The sequence below is a fragment of the Crassostrea angulata genome, chromosome 4 (assembly GCF_025612915.1).
Source record: "Crassostrea angulata isolate pt1a10 chromosome 4, ASM2561291v2, whole genome shotgun sequence".
Taxonomy (NCBI): domain Eukaryota; kingdom Metazoa; phylum Mollusca; class Bivalvia; order Ostreida; family Ostreidae; genus Magallana; species Magallana angulata.
In genome coordinates this window covers 20,916,802-20,929,094 of record NC_069114.1, presented here as the reverse complement: position 1 = coordinate 20,929,094, position 12,293 = coordinate 20,916,802, and the positions used below count along the sequence as shown (strand labels likewise).

At 30.2% G+C, this 12,293-nt stretch overlaps 1 protein-coding gene across 1 annotated transcript; it reads left to right on the top strand.

Moving 5' to 3' along the window:
- The first annotated feature begins 1,284 nt into the window (after positions 1–1,284).
- Positions 1,285–12,293, top strand: LOC128180759 (uncharacterized). The gene is made up of 16 exons (XM_052848910.1): positions 1,285–1,564; positions 3,329–3,413; positions 3,512–3,652; positions 3,805–4,056; positions 4,295–4,403; positions 5,454–5,567; positions 6,173–6,216; positions 6,685–7,165; positions 7,315–7,450; positions 7,718–7,863; positions 8,189–8,333; positions 8,485–8,663; positions 9,210–9,674; positions 9,976–10,056; positions 10,417–10,542; positions 11,363–12,293. Exons 2-16 carry the CDS (start codon positions 3,387–3,389, stop codon positions 11,554–11,556), a joined length of 2,640 nt encoding a protein of 879 aa, XP_052704870.1. The 5' UTR covers positions 1,285–1,564; positions 3,329–3,386; the 3' UTR covers positions 11,557–12,293.

The window sequence follows — 12,293 nt, the reverse complement described above, 5'->3', positions numbered from 1 at the left end:
TCAATATACCAGTAAAAAATCTTTTTTAAGGTGGTTTGTCTATCTTATTATTCATTTAAAGCATAAATAAACAGTTCCAAACGATTAAACATTTATTTTAGGTCTAAAACTGGAGTTTTCCCTTCAACATTCGAAATGTACAAACAAACGCTTTGTTTACATAGCGAAGAATTGTAAGCTCTGTAACTCGCTTATAACTCATCAAATGACACTCAAATTTTGGTTGCCTTTTAAAAATGCCTTACTAAAGCATTGTAAACATTAAAATCTTAAGGTAGTCCTATACTCGTCACTTTAGAAATGGGCTCAATCATTAAATGCTTAGCTTTATATGATAAATATACATTCTAGCAATACATATACAAAAGAAAATATTTATGTTTACATGCTAGTTTGTTTGTTATCACCTCTCAGACGGGTTTACCCCCTTGTGAAAATTATTGACAATTATGAAATTTGACAGACGTCCGTTTTTCCTAAAAATAATTACCAATTTTGGGAAAATTAGAACTGAACATACAAAATAGAGTATAAATATTTATTTACGTCATATCTCATCAATAATTTTGCGCAAATTTTTGTAAGTAAGTACGCTTTATGGACCTGGCTCCACCGTCACCAAAATTTTCAAATCCCTCAACTCATTCCTCAACTCAAATCCTTTAAAGAAAAGTACATAAATTTGAGGTCAAACCTCAGATTTGAGGCTGAGTATTGACTTGAGGAAAGTTGGTGACGGTGGGGCCTGATGTATCAAAATAGAATACAAAAAATGCAATGCTATTATCGCGTTTGGTAATTTTTTTACTATTTTATGGACTCAAACTTAAATTAATGGTGTTTATTCTATAGATTGACATCTTAGAAAAAAGATTTGGTAAAATAATTAATATGTTGACGGATTACTTTTCACGCTATAAGCTCTAAACCAAGTAGACCCTGACGAAAATATTCGTAAAAATCATGTTTTGCTACAGTCTTCTACCTAGATCTGTCAACAATGTTAGATATCATTTAAACATTAATTAATTGACGATTGATTAAATTCGAAATAGCTTCTGTCTCTAAATTTAAACCGGTTTTAGTAAAAGAAAAAGAAAAATTCGGGGGGGGGGGGGGGTCAAAACAAAGAAGATGTAAGCATACCTGAGATCCTGGTTAATCAGAAACTTCGTTTTTCATTTTACTTTAACATAATCGAGTTTCTCAACAGTAATCATTTCTATATCTCAAATAATACATATATTACCGTTCTAATTGCTTATTATTGCCATTGTTTGAGGTATTATAGTAGTGTAATCTACTATCTTAGCACCAGCCTTAGCACCATCTTCATTGCGCATGCGCCAAATTCTGTTTACTTTCCGCTTTCATTTTACGTTAACCTTACTAGACATCCTGTGTATTAATGCCATAAATTCACCGCTGATATATATACTTATAATTAAGCGTATATTTTTTTTTTATTGAAAAGGAAGGTATTGGTGTATCTGTGTATCTCAGTTTGACATGTCGGTTTCACCTGGAAATGTTGCAAGCAGAACAAAAATGATTTGTAACTAAGGTATATATACAGGTAAAATATTTCGTATACTATGAATGAAATATTTTTAGATTAGGCCTACTACATGGCAAATTTTATATCGCATCCTATGTTAGCCCGAGGTTGCTGTATATCATTAAATCATCATACCAGCCCTCGATCTTGACGTCTCGGGGGGAGGGGGGTATATGGCACGCCAAATTAATAAAAATAAGCTAATCATAGTTTCACAGTCGATAAACTAGGTTTAACGGTTATGAATTTATTATAGTTTATGGACAGAAAACTATTATTAACGACAAAACCTGTATTTCACATCTGTAAACCGGATCATCTATGTTTCAGAGGGGTTATATAAATTATTAGATAAAAAAAGTAAGCTAATATTATAGTTTCACAGTCGATAAACTATAGGTTTAACGGTTATAAATTATAGTTTACGGACAGAAAACTATTATTAATGACGAAAATTTGTAATTCACATCTGTAAACCATATAGTTATAACGGGATCATCTATGTTTCAGAGGGGTTATATATATATTATATAAACTTACAGTATAACACTGGAAACAGCCATTTGTGATTGCAAAACATGGTTTATCTGATAAGTGTAAAACTATGATTAACAACTCTTAACAAATGCAAATTATAGTTTACAGATGTGAATCTCTATATTTATCAGCAAAATATATATCGTTAACGTTATTTGCAGACAGATATACTTAGATTTTTCATTCGAAACTAGCTAAGTTTACAACCGTTAAATATGGTTTTGCAGATGAAAACTACAGTAAGCGAATCGTTAACTATAGTTAATGAATCATTAACTATATAATAGTTAATGAATCGTTAACTATAATTAACGGTTCGTAAACTATAGTTAACAGTCAAATATTGTTAACGATAGTTAGCATCCTTAAACTAAACTTAACAGTCAATAAATCTAGTTTATCATCTTTGAAACTTTATTTAACGCAGTTAATCTATATTAATTCACATCTGTTAACCATAGTTAACGCTATTACCGGTATCTATGTTTCAGAAGTGTAAAACTATAATTAAGACTGAAAACAACCATTTGCTATATTGCAAAACATAATTTATCTGATAAATATAGTTTCACGATTGTGAAACTATGACTAACAACTCTTAACTATAGTTAACAAATGTAAATTATAGTTTACAGACGTGCATGAATCTATATTTATCAGCAAAATCTATTGTAATCGTTAAATATAGATTTACAGATGAATACTATAGTTATCAAATTGTTAACTATTAGTTTGCTGCTCATAACACTATAGTTACCAGTCAATAAACCAAATTTATCAAATGTGAAACTATGTTTAGCTTGGTTTTGTTAATTTGGCATGCAATAGATATAATCTCAATATTCAGTGATTAAGGGTGTATATTTTAAGCATTAAATTATCATTTTGGAATGAAAATAATATATTGGATGCGATGTAAATAATGCCATGTCATTTTTTTTTGCAGATTCTAGAATATGTAATTTTTAAATTTTTATCCATGATTTATATTACTTATATCAGCTATAATAGTAGATCACACATGTGTAATTTACATACTGCATGTTCATATTAAAGAGATTTATAATTTTAAATCTGCAAGATATATGCTTCTCGTGATTTTACTTAGATGTGAACCCCTTGCCTTTAATTAGGCATCTACAAATATATGAATTTTACATTTTATCCATGATAATATAATATATATCACTTAGATCAATAAATCACAAATTTACGTACTGTTAATTTACACAGAAGAATTTGCAGACTTGTCAAGTCTTCAATCCCGTATGTAGAATCTCCAAAATCTAAAATGGATCCTAAAGATGTTAAAAAAAAGGTATGTATTTTTTTTTAATCCTGGAGGTACAGTGTATTTAAAAATTATCTGTATTTATATGTTATTTATATCATATACTTTAATTTTCTTTAAAACAGAGGGTTCAACCTACAGTGGAAAACTGGAGGAAAAGATTCATTGTACAGGGAGAATGTGGATTGGACTTTTCCAAACTTCCAACCAAGAGACGTCCCTGGAAACCCTCAAGTGCCTCAACCAAAATTAAATCAAGAAAAGCTGTAATTAGCTTTTTATTTCATTAGATAAATTTCTTACTTTATACAGTACATGCATTTACGATATGGACTTGTAATTTAAAGATTGAATAAAAGAATTATGAGTTTTTCCCTTATATAGTTATTTAAAGGGGATTTTATATTCTCATTTTTAGGAAACTGCGTCTTCTACTGACAGGCCGCCATCAAGTTATCACCGAAGTGAAAATTCTACTGCAAGTTCTGAAATTCATCAAAATATCCAGCCTCTGAGTGGTGATGTCTTTTTGGAAATCGGTGGGGAAAGCTCAGAGGACTGCAGATTATATTTATTTTCTATATTTCAAGGCAGGGGATGTGTTTTTTTGGATAAAAATATTGAAGTGTGTGCCTTAATGGATTGGAATTCAACTGACAAAACACTCAGTGTAAAGACTTTATTACATTCACTTATTTTTCTTGTTTTCTTAACTTAATTAATTGTTATATAATTAATCTAGTTTTGTATTTCCTAAATTTTCAATGAAAATATTAAATTCAATCTGTTCGTTATATATATTTACACAGACTAATGACAACCAGTTTGTTCTCTATATTGATTGCTGCATGCAGATTGAATATGTTTTTTATCAATTAAGTTAAGGAGTATTTAAATTTCAATTTTAGAACGTCAAACCTATAATTGTGCAAAAAATGCCACAGTTGGGATACGCCTGCTCTTGTGACTCAGATCGGCATTATTTCATGAACAAAGTTCGATCTTGCACCTCTGAAGGTATGAGTCCAATTAACTCCATAATTTTAAAATTATAATTACATGTTTTTATTTTCAAAAAATCATAATCATGAAAATTTATGTTTTAAATATTATATATTATAGTCAAAGTAATTTTCAAAGTAAATTTCATCTTTTAATTGAAATACAAAGTTGAATAGAAATGTTCAAAATCATGATGTCATTTCAGCTACATGAATTATTAGGACCCCGCTCAGCAGGCACCCTTTAGTAATCAGTCCGTCTGTCTGTCCATCCCTCTGTCTGTCCTCGTTTGAAGCATATTTTTCTCTCCTTTGCTAAATTTGTCTCATACTTCACACACACCCATCTATAACCATGCAATTAAGTTTTATGGTTTAAAGTTATAAGGTTATAGCAGAATTATATGAAAAATCCTTTTCTGGATTATATATCATTTAATTCCCCTAGGTCCAATATGAATCATTCTTCACCAACAGAGTGCCCTTGGTAAAAGGGTGTGTATTAACCTTGAAGAGAGTTCTAAGTCAAGAGTCAAGGTCACATTGGGTAAAATTAAAAAAAAATTCAGATCATATTCATGTACTTTTCCCCTTAGCCATATTGGCACTAATTTTACATGAACATAATTTATAGGTAATGGGTTTATATGGACTTTGAACAATACTTTTGGTCAAATGTGAAGGTCATACCTGATATACTGTGGAATCATTAAATTTCGTGGGGGCCAATTTTTGTGGATTGCTAAAATTTTATAGGTTCGTGGGATCGACATAATTTCGTGTATTCTCTAAAATCTACAAAGGAAATATGACTTTATTACCCTAATTTAATTAATTCTTGGAGGATGTTGATTCGTGGATGAGAGGTACCCATGCACTTATTCCACGGAAATTGAGCCACCACATTCTTTCTCATTAGCCCAATCTTGCACAGATGCATGCCTATTAAGATTAAAGCAAGTCTTTTTAAATGCTTTTTATTCTAATATCTTTTGTTTATAAGCAAGCTAGGTCCTTTGAGATGGTCACCATCTCAATGATGATTATATGTATTTTTCCATTTCAGATGTAGAGGAATTGTATGCAGGATGTATACATGTTGAAGCTGCTAAAGAGCTTTGTAGAAAATTTAAGAATCTTTACAGTGTTGAAGAGAATTCTGAGGAGATTACTGTTTCAGGTAATGGTTCATTCATGGCTACATGCATCTATGAAAGACCTGTAAGGAAACTTTTAACACCAAAGAAGATTGCTTAATATGAAATTTTGATTAATATCTACAGACTACAATGTACTTCATTTTTGATATTGGGTATCTGATATATATATTCATGCAAAGACAATGAAAATGAATTATGATAAACTTTTGAAAGATTATAGTCTCATAACTGAATTATACTGTGTATCATACAAACTGATTAAAAAAATTTTGTGTTAAAAATTATGATTCAATTCTTTTGTATTTTTTTAAACTTCTTGCCTTTTCTGCAAATGTGATTATGCCCCCAAAATACTGTATAAGGATAAGTTCAAATTAATGGAAGAGCCACGGTAATTGCCATGCACAAGCATGAATTTTAGCTTTCACTTTTGACTATGCACTTAAAATAACATTGTTCAACCTTTGTATAATAATAAAACTCATCATTTAATCTTAGAATACCCTGCATATTGGTCCATGTCATGGTGTTATATCTACAATTAAGCTTTCTACATATACTTTACATACAAAAACTTTGTGGAATATAGATTTATGTGTTAGTTCTTTAATGTGTCTGATTGTAGAGGATCATCGTTACAGTGAAGAAAATTCCTGTACACAAGAAAAGGTATATGTTATAAGCTATGTATTGATATTTAAATATCATTTGGGGGGGGGGGGGGGGGGGGGTTCGGGTGGAGTTCCAGTCAATATGATATGATTTATCCACCTTGAAGTACAATACATATATTCACCTTAATGCCATTAATGACACATGTAAAAGTAGCAATACCTGGTAGTTGTTGTATTATATGAAAATATGTGCTTCTAAAATATATACACATATAAGTTAACTTAACCATATCCTATACCAGTCACACTGATTTTTGTTTACTGTTACAGTTGCATCCTTTTATACAGATATACATAAAACTTAAATTCCTTTGAATATGCCTATTTATGATTATGTAATATTTGGAAATTGCTAATATATGTGTGTTTAAAGTAGTGGTATGGTTTCTTGATAGTAATTACTTATTATATTCTTTGAAGAACTGTTCTTTGTAGATGAACTAAAAATTTTATCTTTTATCAGACACTTTGTCAGAAGTTGAACTGGGGGATGGAGAACACCTATGCCATCAGGACTGACAATCATTGCCATCCATTTGCCATCATCGGGTTCTCCTATGGAAAACTTAAATGCCTTTCTTGTCAGAGAAGATGCGAACACCTGCAGGATTTAGAAAAATTATTAGAAAATCCAGACTTCTATGACAACTCTGATTTGTTTGAACTGTTTACAGCAATGGCAAAAACACCAGAGGCATCTAATATCTATTCCCTAAAAACCCTGTCAACAGCTGCAATTCCTTTTAATCTAACAGCAATACAAAAGGAAAATCTTTGTAAAAACATCACAGATGTTTTAATTGAAGAAGATGGAATACTTAAAATTATTCCAACAGATAACTCTTCTTGTCAAAACTGTGGTGTTTCATCTAATGAAGAAAACTTAGTTGCCCTTAAAGAGATGTCATGGATTGTCACCAGATATGGATTCAGGGAAGCTCAATGTTAGTTTTTTGGACTTTACGTCTTATCCAATAATAGTGATATATTAAACATGCATCAATTGATGATAAAATGAATGCAAATTTATTTCATTGATTACATACACAAATAATGTTACTATAAATAGTTTTTTCTTTGCTTTACTTTGCAGGCTATCATAAATGTTGTTCTCTTTGTGGAAATCTTTTGCCTTATGATGGACTTGATGATTGCTTACTGAACATGGGAAGATTTCTTGTCCATTATGAAGTACTTAGAGACTACATGTTCCAGTTCTTTCATTCAGGGTATATTTCAAGAATTTATGGGGATTTGGGAAAGGATAAAAATGAATACATGTGTATCTGAATTAAAATATACCCCTTATAACACACATATAGCTGTATGAATGCCTACATTATGCATGATTGTGTTTGGGGGTAATTCTGTGTGTGCATATACAGAGCAGGATTAATTTGTTTCGGAATAGAAAATAATTAAGCTATGCATGGTATATATGAAATTATTTGATACTTTTATTTGATTATTTTTTTTTTATAAAATTTATTATGCAGGTCTACTCTCTCAGCATTTTATAAAACAATGTCTTGTCATCACGAAGATGCTGGAAATCAGAATTTTACCACTTCATTTATGTACTCCCATTTTCGATGGAGTTGGTATTGCTTCATGAGATTACTTGACATTGATTATAGTGGAGGTAATTTTCATATTAATAATTTATAACTTAAAGAAATTTTTTGAACTTCTAAGAATTTTGCTGACATCATAGAAATGCCGGTATTGAGGAATGTTGATCTGAATTTTTAATTTGCTATCAATTGGAAGACAACTATAATTGTACTACATGAACATATATGATTGTATAATCATGATTTGATATTGATTGATTAATAGAATAAATTTTGTTGTCTTTTTTTACAAAACAAATTCTTTAATTGTCGATCATTATAAGCTAGATTGATTAGTTTAATAAATCTATTATAGAACAAATTCACAATACATGAACTATTTATTTCTTTTAGCATTTGTGTGCAAGGCTCCATCTTGTGGGAAGCAGCCAAAGATATTGCTCTTCGATGGAACATCTTTGGCCTTTCAAAGAGCGTCTTTGCCTGTTGTTTTTGGATCTGATGTGGACAATGATGAGCCAGTTTTCAAAATAAAAAGATAAGTATCACAAAGTAAATTAATTGCTTATCATAGGGCTAGTTAAGCTTTATTTTTCATATTCGTAATTTAAGGCATTTTTGTATATGTTTTACAAAAGAATGAAATTAATGATTTGTTGTTTAATAATAATTTGTTTTTATTCTTATACTAGATACAATGACCGGATGCTTATCCCAGACAAGACAACAAGGTCTTACCTCAGATCCTTTGCCAAAAGTGAATATGGCATATCAAGAGAAGAACTGGTAGTTCTGAGGCAAAAGGTTATTGATGTGTCACCTTGTCTCCTTCCTCTTCTTCCTGATGCAGAAATACATGAAATGGAAGGTAAAGTACAAAATTATTAAATTAAATACTATTTTATTGAAATAAGTTATTTACTAATGTTTTCCCTTGTATATATTAAACATTGTTTAAGGAAAAAATATATAATTGCCTTACATGTACCTACTACATGTGTGTTGTTATTTATAGTCATCTTGAATTTTTTTTTTCTTCATTTATGAATAAAAAAGTTTTTCATATCCCATATTAGTCAAACTATGTTCCAAACACACAATTATTTCCTGCATAATATAATTATATTATATTAGGCATATTTTAGGCATCAGTTTGTCTTGTTTCTTCATGCATGCATTGCTTTTATCATTTTTACATTAGGATGCCAAAATTATTTGGTATTAATGTAAATGCAAAATATATTCTATGCCTGTTGGGCTTTAGATTATAATATAATGAAATATAATTCATGAAATTTTCTATATATTATAGTCTATTTATTCTTTAGTTTTATCTTTGAAGTCTAGAAAGGGAATTTGATTTGAAAAAGTGATGATGTTAATATTCATTTGTTAATTTTTCATTATTTCTTAGATGAAAGATTCACCTGCAACCCAGAGTTTAAAGAATTTCTCATCCTACTGTCCTGTGACTCACCATTGTGTGCCACATTCCATTTTTCCAATCTTCATTTAATTGCTGAAATTCTAAAACTTAGTCCAGATTCTGAATTACCATCATCTTTATTGAATCAGCTACAGCAAAACATTCCTATCTTTTTTGAGATTTTCACCAAAATTGGATACATCCCAAAGTCATTCTTTCCTATTTTGGATATTATTCAAAAGTGTGTTGAGGCTACATTTACTGGAGATGTGCAGTCATCACAAGTTTCAGATCAAGAGTCTTTGCCTTTGGCTTGTTACCCTTCTATGCCTGCTGTCTGCAAGAGGGGTAGATATGAAGCTGATTGCAGAAAACCAGTTGGATCATGTAAAAAAACTGGGGCACGACATCCCTCATTGTTGCCAGGGATTTTTACAGTATTTTGTCCTCATGGTATGACCTATGGCTTTGGATTTAAACAACTCTTAATTAATAATATCAAGAAAAAGTTAAAACATCTAAGGATTCAAAATTTTGAAGTTACAATATGTGAAGTAAAAGGGTATGATACTTATAAGTAATTGTAACATATCCATTGTACATGTATTTGAGATATCATTGTTACAAATATAGAGTTTGACTGTATTTGTGCATCATGCAGGCAATGCTCATGCACTCTTTATTATGAATGAATGTTATGTGAGTATACTGTAGCTCTAAATGATTATTTAATGTAAATATTTTATTGAATTAGGGGTATGCTATGGTTTTGAAGTAATGGTGACAGCTGAGTCTCCGAACGTCCCGTTTACCTTCTTGAAGACAAGATTTGAACGCAAGTATCTTCCAATTATGAAAGTCAACAGATCAATGCATTGCAACTAAGGGAAACCAGACAAAGATATATTAAGATATATTAAGAATTTAAGGACATGATAAAATTTAAGTGACATTCAGGATGGTTATCAAATAGATATTACGTACTCTAAAATCATTTCAATTGGTGAAGGTCAATGTTTGTGGACAGCCAAATCTTTACTGGTTCATGTTATCCTTGAAATGGTATGCCGCAAGCAGTAATTTAATTCACAGTATGCTGAATAAAACAAATTGATAAATATATATATATTATGCATTAACTTTTCAAATATATTTGAAGTTTCATATATCAGTTTGTAGATTTTTTTAATTTCAGAACCTCCTGAAATTGTCATTTATGACAATGCATGCAACCTTTTTCAATATGCCTTGAATCGGGATCCTGCATATTTCAAGGAAACACGATTCCTCATTGACAGTCTGCATTGGCCAAATCACAAAAGTATGTGCAATTTATTTATTTCATTGTAATTAAGCTTGACATAATAATAAAGGTTAATAACAACAAAAAATAAGTGTGGAGATTATGAAAATGTAATACAGTTATGATAACTTGTATTTATGAGAGAAAAAATGTTTCTCATAAGTTGTGAGTGGTATTATGTTTTTGACTGGTCCCTAAGTCAGTCAGTCCTACTTTTTTTATTTAGCCAACTCCTGTTACACTGCTGCAAGGATTTTTTAGACACTTTGTAGGTGTTTACACAATGTGTTGGAAATTTCGATTCCTTAATTTTTCAAGGAATTTTGGTCCCTTGAACTTGAAATTTTGGCCATATATTGAAATAGTATTGAACAGTTTGTAATTGCTGCTCCTTTTTGAATGCTTTAACAAAGAATTTTTAGAAACTTTTTAGGTATTTTGGCAACAATGTGCATATTACCATGGAATTCAAATTTCCCTATTTAACTGATAATTTTGTCCCTTTTAAACTTAAAATTTTGGTCTTATATTGAATGTTGTTATGAACACTTTGTAAGCGCAATTTCTCTTTAACAGGTGCAAGGAAATTGTTGAAACTTTGTAGGTTTAGAAAAAGATGTATGTGCAAATTTGAAGGAATTTTTTTGCGATTTATGCCCTTCATCAAATTATTTTGTGCATTTATTACACACTATGTCATTAATTATGTGTAGCATTGTCAAGTAATTGGGGAGCGTGCAGGGTATGTCAGCTTGTTCACATTTCCTTTCATTTGTATGAAAAAGTACTTGTGGTAATTAAGATATATTTGACATACAGATTTTACTTTTTTTTTCAGAATGTGCAGCAGGCTATGAGGCTCGCAGCTACTCAAAATTGAGGGGTATAAATACTCAAATTGTTGAGCAAAGCAATGCAAAAATCAGAAAATTAAAGAGCTCTCTCTCATACATGAAACCTGAAAATTTTATTGATACATTAAAATTATTCCTGTGGTACAGCAATGAACAAATGAACAAGAAATTTGACTAAGGTGGCCAACTTAAATTGGTGTTCATCATACATGTTTTTGAGCAATCTTGTAAAATACAGTGTATTTAATTTTGCCATCTTAGGATCTTTTTTTTTTTTCGAAAGAATGCACAATACACAAATTTATACAAAAAAGTTTTTAAAGATATTTTAAGGAATTTCTTTACCCAGTTTTCCATCATTATGTAGGTGCCTTTGTGCTTTTATGATATTATGAAATTATGAAGCTTAAGGAGTGCGTCTTTAGAAATAAGATAAAAGTGTATAAATGTTTGGAAATTGAACACACAGAATTGCTATATTACAATTTGAGGGAAAATCGCTATGATCGTTGCATCCTATGTATTTATAATGATACAAATTTTTTATATTATATATATACTCATATTTATGTAGATATTTTATGCAGAGAAAACAGAAACAGAGACTATGAAAAAGTGTGTAAACATATGTCTTGCTAAAAATGTGGCATGCTGTAGCCATTATGTTATTCATTCAATCATTTACATGTATTATTATTATTATTATTATTGTTATTTCTTTGAAATATTGTCTGCCACTTTACTTGCCATCTTGACTGAATGCCAACTAGTGGTATCAATAAGTTTAATTACTTTTAAGTAGTTTGAAAAGATGACATTATACGTGTACGTACGTTTGTTTTACTGAATGAAAGACTGTAGAAAGACTTATATAATACTTATAATACTCAATAAATGCAATCCTGATTTCCACAA

Excerpts from the sequence above, each read along its gene's own strand:
- LOC128180759 (XM_052848910.1), top strand. The coding sequence starts at position 3,387 with ATGGATCCTAAAGATGTTAAAAAAAAG. Across the intron at positions 7,166-7,314 it reads TGGATTCAGGGAAGCTCAAT|GCTATCATAAATGTTGTTCT; the intron begins GTTAGTTTTTTG and ends TTTACTTTGCAG. Across the intron at positions 10,543-11,362 it reads GCATTGGCCAAATCACAAAA|AATGTGCAGCAGGCTATGAG; the intron begins GTATGTGCAATT and ends TTTTTTTTTCAG.